Raw genomic sequence first — 16737 nt, forward strand, 5'->3', positions numbered from 1 at the left:
ACACACTAAACCCAGCCACGATACTGCCCATTCCAGTAGAGACAGATGAGGTCAAACAACATGACTGCTGTTTTAGGACTGAGGAAGAGACAAAAGGGAGAGTAGATTTACAAGACACTCCTCTTCCTGAATCTGATGATACTTTATGGGTTGATGGTTCATGTTTCAAGTTGCCAAATGGTGATACGACGGCAGCATATGCTGTGACAACTTTGCATACTATTGTTGAAGCTGCACGTATCCCCCATAATTTGGCGCAAGCAGAAGAATTGATTGCACTTACAAGAGCATGTGTGTTGGCAAAAGGAAAGCGAGTGAATGTGTACACGGACAGCCAATACGCCTTTGGCGTGGCTCACAGTTTTGGACGATTGTGGCGTGAACGTGGGTTCCTGACATCGCATGGTACTAAGATCCAACATGGTCAGTTAGTAAATGAGCTTCTCGAGTCACTGACCTTGCCATTACAAGTTGCGATTGTGAAATGCAGTGCACACAAAAAGGTGACGGATGATGTTGGTCATGGAAATGCGTTTGCGGATGAAGTTGCAAAAGAGACTGCTAGGAATGCAATGAGTCGAATGTATGTTGCAGGTCCCGCAAGATGGATTGGTGATGTGGGCATGTGTGAAGATACGATTGAGAGTGTGAAGTCCATTCAAGCTGAAGCCACAGAGAAAGAGGTGAATGAATGGAGAGAAAGAAAGGGTAGATTGGATGCGAATGGTTGTTGGGTCGAGTTGTCAGAGCATCAGAGATGGTTGCTACCCGATGCGTATATGCTTGCAATGGAGACAATGGCTCATGGAATGGCTCACATCAGTGTGAAAGGAATCTGTAAGTTGTTGGCCCCAGTATGGCAGAATGGTGGGATCCCTAAATGTGCAGAGAATGTGGTCAAGAATTGTATGGTGTGCCTGAAGCACAATCCTGGTAGGGGAACCCCAACTCCAGCTGGTCATTTTGCGCCTCCAACGTATCCGTTCGAGGTTTTGCAGCTAGATTGCATCCACATGGAAAGGTGCAACAGTCTGAAATACGTACTCGTTGTTGTTTGTGCCTTCTCCAGGTGAGTGGAAGCGTATCCCCTTAAGGACAACACTGCTTTATCCACAGCCAAAGCCCTTGTCAAAGAGTTCTTCCCTAGGTTTGGAATGCCTAGAATGGTCTGGAGTGATAATGGGAGTGAATTTGTGGGTCGAGTGATGAAGAGAGTGTGTGAAGGGCTAGGCATACAACAGAAGTTCCACGCTGCAAATCACCCCCAATCAGCTGGACTAGTAGAGTGCTATAATGGCACGTTAAAATTGAAACTGGCCAAGATTCAAGCTAGCACAGGTCTTAAATGGCCTGACGCCCTGCCTTTGGCACTCCTATCAACAAGAATGACTGTTCACTCTAGAGTGGGACTTAGTCCACATGAAATTGTGTTCGGCTGCCCGGCCAACATATGGGGAGTGCCAAGGCCCACCAGGTTTAGTGAGGTAGAACACCCTGTACTGCTTGACTATTTGTACGAATTGAGGACTAAATTGCGTGCCTTACACCAACAGGTCCACAGCTCTTTGCCGCCAGCGTCTGATGATCCAGGCCACGCAATTGAACCTGGCACCTGGGTCCTGGGGTGCAACTTCCAGCGAACCAAGAACGAGCAGCCTCGCTGGTCCGGACCCTTCCAAGTGTTGTTGGCTACCCGCTCTGCAGTACGTGTCCACGGCAAAAAGAACTGGGTGCACGGAGCCCATTGTAAGGGGGTCCCGTTGCCCTTGCCATATGACCGGTGGGTCCAGGAGGGAATTGCTGACTCTGAGGCTGAGACTGTGCCTCGCTTCCTACCCTTTAGTGATGCACGTTTGAAAGGAGCTACTTCTGAAAAGGAAAGCAATAACATTTTACAAGAAGCTGTGCCTCGTCAATTCGACTGAACACTGCTGAGCCTGAACTCTTGTTTCTAGACCACACAACACCTGGTCGAAATCGCTACAATTTGAGGCCAAGACCTATGACTATGGACAAATAAACCTTTTTTCTTTTTGATTGTGCAGCTCTCTCATCCAAGAAACGTGCTCATTTTTCGATTTTCGAACCGCCATCCAGTTCTGCTGCTAGGGTCGCGGTTGCCACAGTCTTTGGAGTGCAGCTGGAGACGGTTAGGTCGACAGTTCTGTTTGGTTCAAGGGAGTTACCCTGGATTGACAGAAGCACTCCTTAGCAGAAACAATCTCCCACCGCGGGCAGCAACTTAGAGGATGGAGTTTCCCAAGATGGAGAGACCTGCCAGATCAACGAACTTTGAAACCAGAATATGCACTGTGATGGCGAAAACGCGATTTTTAATAATATGCATTTTTATGTTGTGTAGTATAATTATGTTTTTGATTGGCTATGCTTTATACACCTTTCGAGTTTCATTTGCACCCACTACACAACCCATACCTCCTCCTACTGTTTCCTCGCACTCTTTTCACCCTCTCCCTGAACACGAGTCTGCCAGAAGATTGGAATTCATAAATAACTCATTCGTTAAGCTCTTACACCAACACCAGTTTGTTATGAACACGACCAATTGTTGGGTGTGTGGACTTATGCCACACACGACAGATAAGGGAATCCCATATTTTGTCCTGCCATTTAGCTATTATGGTTCTCTGTGGGCATTTCAAACAATGTTCCTATTTGCCATCGAACCATATCCCCCACGTTCCACAGGAAGCAACTCGAGCAACAAGGCACTAGTGGCAGGAATCAGAAATATGAGCAGAGATGTCGACACATATAGAACGATTCCCAGAGATGAATTGAAGGTTTACAGTAGATGGAATATAACAAAATGTGGAGTTTCCTTGAGTGAAAGCCAGCAAGCAAAGAAGTCCTCCCCAATTTGGATAGTACCCCATCAGGGTCACCTATGTCTGCAGGGAAATGGCAAAAACCCCAGAGCTCAGTTAGGGAAGAGTGTCTGTACCGAAACGTACGTCTTCCCGTCCCAGACCTCCCCTTCATTCTTGGCAGCTAAGGGTACATACTTCGTCTGCCATGATAGAGCATATACATGGCTGCCCCCTGACTTTTCGGGTATATGTTTTATCTCGTTCCTGTTGCCACCCACCTACACGGCCGCGGCAGATTACCATAGGACAAGGACAGTTAGGGGTGTTGTGAGTAAAGACGACACTGCGGAACAGGAGTTTGGGGTTTTCGCAAAAGGTTTTCTGCCGTTTTGGGGGCCTATGGTGAACAGCAGGAACATTCGCCAATTGACGAGGGTAGTTGAATCCACCGTGATTGAAACGGCTGGTGCCCTTAGTAACTTGACTGCGGAGCTCCAGTCAGACCGCCTTATGACTCTTCAGAACAGGGTTGCCCTAGATGTCATACTTGCAGACCGCGGTGGGGTATGTAAAGTGATCCAATCCAGTTGCTGCATTTTCATCCCCGATAACGCTCCGACAGTATACCAGGCCATCTCCAAACTGCATAAGATCTCTGAATCCATTCACGTGGATGACAGAGACTGGTACTTAATGGGGTGGTTCTGGGAACTGGTCTCTGCCTGGGGATGGAGAATTTTGATAGTCGTTGGGATGGTCTTAGCCATTCTGTTCATGTTCTGCCTGTGTGTACAGTGCGCTCCTGCAATATGTGGCCTCTGTGCTACATCATGTGTAAGGAAGCCTGTGTCAAGAGACGAACTAAGTAACAGGATGATGCTACAGCAGCATCTCAATGACTTTATGAATACAGACCTGGACTCAGATTAGCATGAGTATAGGTTATTGCCTATATAAGGGCAAAAGGAGGGCCTGTGGTACTGAAAATTCTGGACCCTACTATTTTGTGGTACCGAAGCTCTACACTCGTGTCAGAAATATCATCGTATCATGACGATTTTGGTATCGGCAGACCGGTAATGACTGTGATACTATGCCTAAGTATTTGCGTCATGATCAAGTGATGAAATCACCCTGAAATATAGGTTTTTGTCTTGAACTCTCGGGTTCCATTTTGTGAGCGGCATCTATTTTGTGATTGCCCTTACATAGTCAAATGACCAAGGCCGAATTCGATCTGGAAGGACAGGTACACCTTTGCTGACTCCTCTGTGACCTGGGCGAGCTGACTCCACTGCCTCAAGACAAACCTGTTCGGGCAGTCCCTCTCCCAATGGCCGAACGAGATTAGTATCAAGGCACAACATGTCATAAACCGTTCATCACATACAAGCTATGTTTAATGACACACACACCTGTCCCTGTTTCTTCTTTATGGCCTGTTTTTCAAGGAGGAGGTGCCCGATTTTATTAGGGGTCCATCGATATCTGATTAAAGTTCTGGGCCTTGCTGGGTAATCTATCACGAACTGGACAAACTGAAATGTGGGATTGTCATCATGACTCTGCTTTTTCTTTGTAGTAGAAATATTTATATGGCCGAACTGTAAAGCAAGGAATTCTTGCCTGAAGCTTAATATTTAGTATAAAGAGAAGAGGCTGGTTCTGTAAAAACGAGCAGTCTCCTGAGAACATACATGCGCTACATGCTGTTGTACTTCTAGGATACCTGTTTCTGGTTGCAACCAATAAATTCGATACTTGACATCACCTAGAAGACTCTGTGTTTCTGTGGTCCGAAACAGGAAGGACTCAAGAGGTCTTTGGATGTTCCCCTGTCACCGCTGGGTCCATAAAAACCCGGTACCTCATGCCACAGCTGCCAGCCTTTGCCTCCTCTGGGTCCTCCTCTGCCCCTTCCAGGACAGGAATCAGGAAGCACCCGGCTTCCAGACTCCTGCTAGGCAATCACAACGCTGCAATGCAGCATTGTGATTGGTCTGAGCACTATGGATTTGCACTCAGCCTGAGAATGGGAGGCTGGGCATGTTCTCCATGCAGGCTGCAATGCAGCATTCATGGAGAACATTTGAAGTGTGCATGCTGATTTGGCCGCCCGAGACGACCGGTCATATCGTTCTGCGCACTTAGGGTGGGCAAACCACTCCTCCCCTGCCCTGCTCTGTAAGAAGAGCAGCCCTGCCCCTACCCAGCTGAGCAAGGGGAAAAATAAAATGATAATAGCAAGAAGTTATCATTTTATTTTTCCTTTTTCAACCTCACAGTGGGACAACGCTCCTCTGCCTTAGTGGAGGAGCCGCAACTGGGTTTTGTTCTTTACAGAAATTTCAAGAAGGAGGGTCTTTTTTCTCCGAGGGATAATATTTTCCTAGTAGACTGGATGGTGAAGATTGTTTTGAAAGAAATGTACCTTTCTGTCCCAGTCCACAGTCAGAGGTGTTTCCTTCAGTGTTGCTAGAATCAGCAAAGATTCCAACTCACTGCTCACTACTGTCCCCTTCAGGCTATCGTCTACTCCCTGGTGCTTTAGAAAGCTCCTGAAGCCAGTGGCTGCTTTGTTCAGAGCTTGGGGGTTTTGAGTGGTACTGCATCTGCATGATATGTTGATTATGTCTCAGAACCAAAGCAGGATGGAGATTCAAATTGTTCAAATTATTACACTTTTGCAGAATTTGAGATTCTTGATAAACCAGAAAATGTATCTGTTGATTCTGACTCATATAAACCATTTCTGTGGTTTGTAATTGGCTTAGTGGTGGCCTAACTTTTACTTCCAAGACAAAAGATAAAAGCCATAAAGAAAAGATCTGAACAGTTCTCAGAAAGGACAAATTCTCTCACTCAATGTTATCCATACTTGTGGGTTTGTTATTTGTATCCATTTAATCCATTTTTCCAACCCCCTTCACTACAGGGCTCTTCTGCATCTCAAATCACTGCATTTGAAAAGTGACCTCCTCTACTTCGCTTTAGTTTCCCCATGTACAATGCAGGGGAGGAGTTGAGCTAATGGTTTTCCCAAATTGAGGCTTGGAATGAAAGGTCTGTTTTGGCCCATTTGAGGATATCATGTCAGTGTAACACACCAGCAAGTCAGGTTAACCTCATAAGTGCTGCGCCCAGTCCAACGGCCGACGGCACCACTACCTCGGGAGTGCTGCCGTCGGCCGTTGGACGTTCCAGCTGCACCTGCGCAATGGAACGTTCAGCACTGGAGCTGGACGTTCCATAGCAGCTAAGGTGTTAAGGAGTGTGATGCAGACAGGATGTACTAGAACAACCAGCCCAGTCCTGATAGCTTTTCTGTCTTGACAGGACTATCATGATTCAAGTAGAGTACCATCGAGGGCTAGCAAATTTAAAAGCAGATTGTAGTTCACAGTATCTGCAGGAAAGCAGAGAGGTCACTTCACATATCAATATTTCTTCATTTTGAACGCATAAGTGGACCCCTTCAAATGAATCTTTTTGCTTTTCTTCTGTATTCCAAACTCCCTCGATTTTTCAGTTGGAGGCCATTTCTAGAAGTGGAGTCATTAAATGCACTTGTTCAGTCTTGGTCACTTCTACAAGGCTTTGCATCTCCTCCCTTTATGATGATCCTCAGAATATTAGTTTAGATGAGGAGGCACAAAACCACCTCGGATATAGTAATGCCTTTTTTGACAGCAAAAGTTTAGTACCTTTAACTTTCGGAGCTCTCTGTACACTGCCCCAGGCTTTTTTAGTCTTCCCTACACATTCTCTCTAATCTGTAGGTTTATGTGGATCTGGAATGTCCCAAGCCTTTCGAAAAAAAAATGTGTTATCAGAGAGGGCTTCTATCACTAGAAAAAGTTATGCATATGTATGGTCAGTCTAGGTTGGCTGGTGTCTGGAATGGCAGATTGGTTCAGTTTCCGCCTACCCGCTTCAGATAGTTATCTGTTTACTAACTTTGTTTTCCGAGGGGAAAACATATAACCATTAATAATCATTGGTCAATCATTTCAGCATGTCCCGTGCTGGTCCAAAAAGAGCCAGTGGGTAATGATTTTCTGGTGTGCAGGGAGTTGTGATCTATCATCTTTAAGATTCCTCCTAAACACATATATTCTGTTATGGGATGCTTATATTATTTAGATTTCCTAATACAATGGGCAAATAACAGATTTATCTCTGAAACAGGTTGCAGAGAAACGTGCTAAACTTTTATGTTTAATTCTCTTCATAGCGGTATCAAAGGTCGAAGCACTAGACGTGTCTAACAAATCTTTTTCCCTGCTAAACTTGTATATCACTAGAAGAACTAAGCATGGTTGGCCTGCCCTGAAGGACATTCGGGCAGTGGCCGGCTGGCTGGTCTGACAGTTCAGATATGGTGATTTGTTTCTGAGAAATGAAAGCAATGTTGAACAGGCCTTCCATGACATGACCGTCTCTCTGGCATCACATTTTTGAAAGAAGAGCTGCTGTCATGTTTGCTTAAGTACTTTGGTCAATAAGCCTCCATTGTTGCAATAGACAACTTTAAATATGGCTTATTGTTTTCTATGGGTTGGGTAGAGGGAGGCCCCTGCATCCTAGGTGGACCAAGATCTTTTTCAAGACAAAAGGCCACTGTGAGAAGTGTGTGGAGTGTGGTTGTGATGGATTCTCTCAATTTCTGTTTTTTGGCAGGTTCCTTTCTGGCACATACAGGTGGACATTCAGCAGAGGACTGTCAGTCCTGTCCGGGGGGATGGTTCTGCTCCCGTTGGGGTCAGAAATCACCAGAAGGCTTGTGTGAAGAAGGCTGGTTCTGTCCTATGGGGTCCACTACTCCTCGTAGTCAAGGTAGGAAATGATGTAGCTTAGTGTTTCTTATTGTGTAGCCTTATACCTGTTCTTCTGAACCAGCCCCACATTGCAAGATACTGAGATTAGAATAGGGCCATGGGACACGGATATGTCATGATACCAAGGGCTAGATGTAGGATCCCTAATACCGGTCTGTAACGGCCGAATTCGGCCGTTACCGACCGGTATTAGGGTTTTCTAATGTAGGGGGCCTAATTTTTACCGATTCGGTAAATTTACCGATTCGGTAAAATACTAAATCGGTATATTTACTGATTCGGTAAATCCAGATGTAGCTGGCACTTCAAAGAGTGCCACAGGCCCTTTAGGAGTCGGTATTTACCACCCAATCCTATTGGATGGTAAAATACCGAATTCCAGTGTACATGCACATCCGTGCATGTACACCTATGCCATGTGACACACAGACATGCCCTTAGGGCATGTATGTGTGCCACATGGCACACAAGCCTGCAATTGGGGTGCTACAGGGTGTCAAAGTGACACCCCGTTCCCCCTGCCAGGATTCGGTATTTACCGATTCGGTAAATACCGATTAGGTATTTCCCATTGATTCCTATGGTCTTCAAGGCCCATAGGAATCAATGGGAAATACCGATTCGGTATTTACTGAATCGGTAAATACCGAATCTTACAGAATCGGTAATTGAAAAAGAAAAATTACCTACATCTGCCTACTTCCAATTTACCTACTCTTAAATACCGAATCGGTATGATTCGGTATTTAAGAGTAGGTAAATCGGAATTACCTACATCGGGCCCCTAATCTTGCTCCAAAATTAATATTTTATCCTACTGGCTACCAGGGTACTGCGAGAGTGACAGAACAACCAGCCCAGCCCTGACAATGCCATGCTCCAAAAATAAAAAAATATCAATGTGCAAAATGAATGTTACACAGTATTAGTATTGGAAGTGTTTTCACATATAAATATGTATGATTTCATTATTTTTTTAACTTGGAGATCTGTGAGCATATTAGGGACCTCAACTTACTAAACCTTTGCCCTACTACATATTAAGGGAACTCAACGGTGACATGACATTTAGCAAGAAGCACTTCATTGTCCTACTGCTTTGTGGAGGTGATGCGGGGTTGTTTCTACAGCAGTGGTGGCTTGTGCCTGCTCCTGTCCTTTGCTTCCTGATCTGGGCCCAGTGTATTCTGTGGTAACCTGTGAGGTCTGCAGAGGTCAAGTAAGTGGGGTGGCCTGGCTGCTTGTTGTCCTGTCTCTTCCCGTTTGGGATGACAGCCTTGGGCAGGAAAGGGATTGGAGTTGTAGCAAGACGGCAAAATGTGGCAGGGGCAGTCATTGTCCCCAAGTTGCCCCAGATCCTGACATCACATCCTTTTTGACATGGCTTGTGGGACCTACACACATGAGTGCTCGTCTGTTTTTTTGGTGACCCTTTATGTGTTGCCTGGTGTGTTGCTGCTGCATACACTATTTTGTTCGGGACATCTATCGGTCCTGTCCTTTCTTTATTCCACTGCTGATTTATGCCCTGGATAATTATCACATTTCTACTGGTGTTGACTTGACATTTTGATGCTGGGCTGCTTTGGTTCCATCAGTTTGGTGTTCTCTTCGGCCGAGACACTGGGATAAATCCCTCTCCACCGGACCTTAAAGTTTCTGTGGCTGTTTACCATGAACCAACAACATTATCTCCCCAGTTCACCTTTAGGAAGAAAACGAAATATTTGCGCATGTGACTATTTTATGCGCATCATGTATTATATCTGTAGTATGTATTTACAAATACTTTGAACATTATATTTTACTTTTTTTTCACATTACATTAATGCCATTGCTCCAGCAAATGGAATTGAGGCCTCCACAGAGACAATGTCGTGTACATAAGATAGCCACTGATTCAAACATAGAACCAATTTGTAGAGTTTGTGTAAGAGGTTCGACAAACATTTTCAACTCTGTTACATGTTTCGAAAACAGTTTGCATTAGTGTAAATGTGAAGCAATTGCAAAATACCTGAGCTATCTTTTACTTATAGATAAGTTTTATGGGTGTAGTTAAGTTTCCAAAAAGAAGGAGCACTGGCAAACGCAAAGAGCCTAACATATTTGGATGCCTCTGATCTTATATGTTAGCTCATTAAAGTGAGACTTATTAGGTTTGTCAAAGCTTTTTTCATGTAAAAACAAAAAAGAGAAAGACCATCGGTTAAGAGACCGATGGTTTAAACAATCGGGAAAAGCAATGAAAATAAACACACATGGAAAGGCAATAGGGAGAGCACAGAAAATAGGAAATAGGGAGGGCAGGCATGGTAAAACCGGCACACGATTCTGGATCAATCATTCAAAAAAAGCATTAAAAAGAAGCATTGGCAGAGCCAATAGGTCACGCTTACGTTTCAGCTTAAAACCTTGAAAGTGAATAAAATAGTGTTTGTTCAATTAAAATGAAGCAAATCCTCTTTGCTCCAATGTTTGTCCAGATACAAAGTCATGGTGAATTAATGAGCACTGAATAAGCAAAATGTTGTGAAAGATCATTTGATTGTAGTTAATCTGACACGTGTGTTTTTCACACATTCCCTTGGACACGTTCATCCCTGAGTGACTCCATTGCTGTGTTTAACTGCAGATTGCCCTGTTGGACACTTTTGCGGGAGCGGCAGTTCAAAGCCTCAGCCGTGCCCTTTGGGGCAGTACCAGAACGAAGCAGGGCAAACATCCTGCAAGAACTGTCCAGCTGGCGCGTATGTTGCATTTTTTGTTCCATTCATTACTTTATTTTATTTTTATTTGAAAAGTTTTATATATCGTGAACATGTACATTTCATTTGTTTGTATTTTAAAGAAGGTGTTGAAAGTGGCGCCATTTACATTGGTGAAGCAGGATTCTAAAACATCTCAGCAGGGTTATTTGTACTTCTAGGGCTAAAGGTACTGAGAGTCAGTTCTTACGAAGTGGTTGCATGTTTGCGCTCTGACTCCTATTTGGCGAAGCGCCCTATGTACTATTAGGTTGTGTCGCAAAATCACCATTTACAAGGTCGTAGAATGACCTGCTAAGTGAATATTAAGCTTGTTGCAAATAAGTGACTCCCTGTGACTGACTACAAACACAAAGACATTTGCTTGCAAAGGACAGCAGATCCCCGTCCCTATTATTGCTCTGTTTAAGAGGAAAGGCTTTTTATTTTAAGTAGACCCTGCTCTCCAAAGGAAACAGTGCTGCTTTAAAACACACACGTGTTTTCCAGTCCCCTGGACTACTGCCTGCTCCCCTGAGACTGCCACAATAGTTCTCAAAGGAGATGTGACCGCCCCACCCCCAGGGAACACTCGTCACCTTTGCGAATCTGTTACCACCTCCTATGAGGCCACGCACTTTCCTGTTTATGAGTATGGTTTCACAGGCCTGCGCCTCTTCATGACAGATGTCTTGTAGTCATGTGCTTTTCTGTCTCTGTATGAAAGTGTCAGTTCAGTTACTGTTCAATGCTCTTCTACCATAATTGCAGTCACAAACCATTGATACATTGCACGCCAGATCGCAATTTGGAAGGAATGTCCCTTTTTACCCCATTTCAAAATTATGATTCAGTATGGGTCACAAACGCCATTTTACAAGTCGAAAAAACTTTTCTGATTCAAAATGCTTCAGTGCATTATGAAAAGTGATTTGGAGGCGCAAACCCAGTAATTTTGTGAAACGCATGGTTTTGCAGTCACAAAATCCTTTTGCACATTCGGGCTTTAGTTCCTCCGTTGCTTGCATTTCCTTTACGGGTCCGAGAGAAAGAATCAGTACGCATTTAACCAAAGAATAACTAAAAAAAAAAAAAATTCTCTTCTCTGAAAAATTCTGTGTGTTAAGATTGGTGTACTCCGAGTGATACCTAAAGGCCTGATTCACGAACCTTTTTTCCGTGGGTAGTGTCTTAAACTTGAATTTATTGTCGTGAAACACTTTGGCTCCGCACCTTATTATGCAAGGACAATAAGCTGACAGTCATGAACTTTTTCAAAGAAGAATGGTGATCTTAGACTATGGATGGAATTTTCAACCACATATACAAGAACCTAAACATACCTTCCAACATAAAGAACAATTTCACCGTGTGAGGAGGGGCAGAGTGTAATAAATTGATGTCCATAAATCCAGTATATGTAACAATTTAGGTTTATTGTAGAATAAAATCAGGTCAGGTAGATAAATAGAATAAGATTGTATAATGATAGAAAGGACCCCACCAGGAGCAGATGGACTTCAGCTCAGCCTCCAGATGTAACTGTTCCAGCTTTCAAGCAAATACAATTGGAACACAGATGACATCATAGAGACATGCAGAGATAGAAATGAGAAACACAAAGGAAGGACAAAGAAGCAGGATGTAACACAGGATGCAGGATGTAACACAGCACCTTGAAAGGGGCGGGGCTTCGTGCTGAGAACTACCTATGAGGCACTTTTGAACCCCACCTCGCCCCGCAGTCCCCCACGCCCCCAAAAAAAGCTTGCTGAGGCCGATGTCCTGGGGTGCTGTCACCCCCACCCCACTTAATGGACGTTAGCAGTTCCAAGCCTTGGAAACAAGCTGGAAAACCACTGTTTAAAGTGGTTTTCAGCTTGTTTTCCCTGCCACCGTGTGATATCGGCACCTACGGTATGATGGGGGCTGATATTGTGTGTCACACGGTGGCACGTGTGTGTTGGCAGGTCTGAAACCAGTGCATGAAATCTTGCTTATGTATCTCTTCGGATAGGAACAATAGATCTCCAACAATCATGATGTCCCTGAGTAAAGTTCAGGTTGCATGCATGTTCTTGCATGAACCTTATAAGCTTGGGTTCTCTTTCAGGTTCTGTGGTCCCGTGCATTATACTCCTAACTTTACGGAAACACTTGAAGCTTTATTTGGAGCAGTAAAGCCATCCATCTGCCCGGCTGGATATTACTGCGTGGAAGGAAGCCAGTATGGGCACCAGTACCCATGTCCTGAAGGCACCTACAGTAGCGCAACTGGCCTTGTGAGCCCTAAGGGATGTCAACCATGTCCTGGGGGCAACTTCTGCGCTACCACAGGTGAGCCGGTGTCAGGCTGATTGGATAAAAGGAGGAGTTTCTGTCCTCGAACTACGGTAGGGATTTTACTAGCTTGGATATTTACACGTCATTGTGATATTTCTTCACTGCAAACTTTATCACCAAGACTAGATGATGTCAACACGAAGGGAGCAGTCATTAGTTGAAGTGCCACAGAGACTGGAATATTAGAGGCAAATTCACAAAGGAATTTATAAGTATGTGAAATAGTGCTCTTATATTACTTTTTAATAAACACATAAATTACTCTGTAAATTGACCCTGTTGTTTGACATCTAGAGAACTATGAAAAATAGTTTTAACTTATGTAATTTGCTGATGAGGAGGTTGACTGACAAATACATTTATGAGTACATGAAGTAGTACTACACGAGTATCATTTCAAGTACAAATAAATGCCCTTGTGAATTAACTCCATTTTCTTTAATTTCCGCTAAAGTAAACAATATGGATATTGTACTATGGTTCATTGGTTTAATTTTGTGACTGTGCCCTGCAGATTACCTTTTCCTTCCTTTTAAAAGAACTACCTCAGGGCATAATATGGGAAAAATAACAATTGTTCCTTTAAGGGGTCTTCCCTGCTCTAGCCCTCATCGGTTGGTTTGTCCCTGACCCCTCTCCTTGAATGGTGCCTAGATCGCAATAATTCCAGATACATACGTTCCCCCAACGGACATCAGTCAAGCTGAGAAGGTGTAAAGGCAATAGAGAAAAATCGAAGGTCTTGCAATTTTAGACTATATGGACATCTCTCCCCTCACCCTTGCTTTCTTTGACTCCCACAGAAGGTACTCAACCAGCTATTCCAGTTGCAGATAAAAAGCCTTGGGACAGTGCTGCTTAATTGTGCCTTGCTTTGACCCGCCACAGTTTCACAGATAAAATAAAGAGATGCGGAGAGTTGAGAAAAACTATAAAAACTTTCAATCTGTTCCCGCCCACCGCTATCAACTTTGCTGTCAAACCAACGAAAGTCTAGCTGTCTACCTGCACATAGTCATAGGGAGGCATGTTTCTGCAAGCGAAGATGCCAATCACCTAGCTTTTAATGACCATGTCCCACGTCAAATGGATATTTGAGGTTGACAATGTAATCAAGGACAACATATATTTGTAGAATCAATTATTTAATAAACGCCCTTTCTGGAGGATTTGTTTGTTTCACACACCTCCTGTGCACAACAGCACCAGATGCCAGAGCTGCAGTTCGTCTAGAATTCAGGTAGTGCGTGACTCCTCATCCAATTACAATCAAAAGTGAACTTCAGACGTCCACTTTTTGTTTCAGTGTCAGAGATAAAATGGGGTCTTTTGTGCTGTTCCTTTCAGTTATGATGTATGTTTGTCTACCAGGGGTTCTTAACCTTTTGACTTCTGTGGGACCCTGCTAAATTACTACTCGGTGACGAGAACCTGGGACTAATTGGTTTCTGTGATTTGAACATCAAAACAATGAACAAAAATGCAAAACAAGTATGCTTAAAAAAATACACAAATATGAAATATTTTATTTAACAAACCAAAAATATATAAAAATTAAAAATGTCATTTTAATGGGAATATTGGAAATAACCATCTTTTGTATGGTATTCTCCAGATTTGTGCCTCCCTAAGTTTGCTGAGCACATTTTGTCGGCATGAGGACTCTGGCACGTTTTTCCTGCTAACCAGTCGTAAGGTACTTGTGCTCTCCTTTCCAAACATGGTAAAATTAGTATGCTCCTAATTGGCACATTTAATCTACTTATAAGTCTCTTGTAAATGGTACTACATTGTTAGAAAATGGAATATTATTAAAAAGGACAGAAGCCCCACTCAATATTTAGCACAATCTTTGTCAGGATCAACCACAAAAACTCACCTAAGTTAACCTGTGCCTAGACCTCTGGTAGTTTGGCACAATTCGGCCAGGCTTAATTTAGAAGCCATGTGTAAAGTAGTTATGCAGCACACAAGGTAATAAAGTGAAAACATGACAAAAGAAAAATCCCAAACTAACATAGATAAATAGAGTACATTTTAGTAAATGACACAAAAACAAGCAAAACAATAAATAGACCCGGACATTTTGATAATAAAAGTTTTAGGTAAACAGTGCCACGAAGCAGAAACTGCCTCTCACAGTTATCTGATCCCATTGGACGAGGAAAAGTCACAAGTTCAGCCTGACCACCTGAAAAAATCCAAATTTGTTTGAGGATATATACATGTTCTTATATTATAATCTGATTGTTTAAAATAGGTTTCCTACATTAGTCTTTCATTTTATTTAAACGTTTGTGGGATTTCCCACTAGCAATGAGTGTGGATCTGTCCTGTATAATAGATGATAAATAATGGTCGAAGCTCTACCTATTCAGCATGGCTTGTTTGGTTTCTACTTGTAGGTCTGACTGTGCCTACTGGACTATGTCTCCCAGGATATTATTGTTCACTCAAAGCACGGGAACCCAACCCTTCTGGTGATGGAACCGGGGACCGGTGTCCTGCGGGTCATTTCTGCCCAGCTGGCAGCAACATGCCCAGACCATGCCCTCCAGGCACTTACCTACCATCTTCTGGGAAGATTTCTTTCAACGCCTGTCTACCCTGCCCTGCTGGAAAGTTCTGCCAAGGAGAAGGGCTACTGAAAGTCTCTGGTAAGTACTCAGGGGCTTATTTATGAGAAGTGTCGCATCTCTGCGACAAAGCAGTGATGCAACACTTCTCAGTGCGCCCTCCTTGCGACACCATTGATGCGTGATATTTACTGTATGACGCATCATGTCACAAGGAGTTACAGATACATCAGTATTATTGATGCATCTGTATGCGCAAAAGTGCAGCATTTCTGGGGTGTGTGAAAACAGACGCAACTCCAGCAATGTGAAATTTCACATGAAAGGGCCTGAGTCACCCTTACAGCTGCCATGAGGCAGGTGTAAGGTTTTGACGCAATGGCATCCTAGAAGTGGTGCACTGAAATCTTATCGATTTCAATGCGCCACTGCTACGAGGCATTGATGTGGGGGAACGCCCATCCTGCATACATGAATATGACACAGGTATAATGTAGCGCAGTGATTTACGAAGTGACGCATTTGCCTAAATGCATCACTTCATAAATATGGTGCAACGTGGCGCATCACTTACGCCTCTGGTGCGTCACAAAAAGTGACACAACAGCGGCGTAAATGTGACACAAAGGCTCATAAATAAGCCCCTCTGTTTGGAGTCGTGGGGACTGGAGACCATAATGGCAAATACTGCTTACTGCAACAATTGTATGACTTGTTGAATCTAAGCATGCCAACTTTAATCTTAGAAGGATCTGCTGAATGTTTTATCTTTTGAAGGCCAATGAAATTTAATTAAAATCCTGTTCTATTACATGTTTCATTGATAAAGTTTTACAACTTCAAAGCTGGCTTCTGATTGAAATGCTGACCGCTGATGAATGAGATAACAGGGAGAGCCATCTCAGCCTTTCAACCCCCCTCCCACAGAGTGATGAATTGTGTTAAGTTAGGTAATAGTAACACCTGTAAAATACTTCAGAAAGGGACATCTGCTTTCTTGAGTGCTGTATAAAACCAAATTATTATTATCATTATTTTGTGTTTTTATTGTTACTATCAACGCTCCACCTCTAATTAATTGAGGAGTGTCTTTGAGCAGGAAAGGGAGTCAAGATCATTAACCCCTTCGGTGCTCATGGCGGCTTCACGCCGTCATGAGTCCCGGTAGGCGTGTGCTCATGACGGCGTGGAGCAGCCATGCCACTGCTGCTCCTCCCACGCGGCGCTAATTCCCCACCTGTGCGGGCGAATTAATGAGTGGGCAGGGTTGTGACGGCACCACGTTGTCACAAGCACACGCCGCCAGTGAGAGATGACGACATAGAGCCGTCATGAGTACTGAAGCGCCACACCCACCCTCTAGCCCCCCCCCCCCCAGCAACAGAATTTGCGGCGCAGGGAA

At 43.8% G+C, this 16737-nt stretch overlaps 1 protein-coding gene across 1 annotated transcript in view; it reads left to right on the forward strand.

Annotated features, from left to right (window-relative positions):
• LOC147732424 (uncharacterized) overlaps window positions 1-16737 on the forward strand; it is a 2559122-nt gene that overhangs the window by 1243854 nt on the left and 1298531 nt on the right. Inside the window, exons 57-59 of the mRNA XM_086954262.1 lie at window positions 10305-10419; window positions 12530-12753; window positions 15165-15416. Of these exons, the coding sequence (XP_086810388.1) occupies window positions 10305-10419; window positions 12530-12753; window positions 15165-15416 (591 nt within the window). The remainder of the gene's footprint in view (window positions 1-10304; window positions 10420-12529; window positions 12754-15164; window positions 15417-16737) is intronic.

Source organism: Lissotriton vulgaris, chromosome 2_1 (genome assembly GCF_964263255.1).
Source record: "Lissotriton vulgaris chromosome 2_1, aLisVul1.2, whole genome shotgun sequence".
Taxonomy (NCBI): domain Eukaryota; kingdom Metazoa; phylum Chordata; class Amphibia; order Caudata; family Salamandridae; genus Lissotriton; species Lissotriton vulgaris.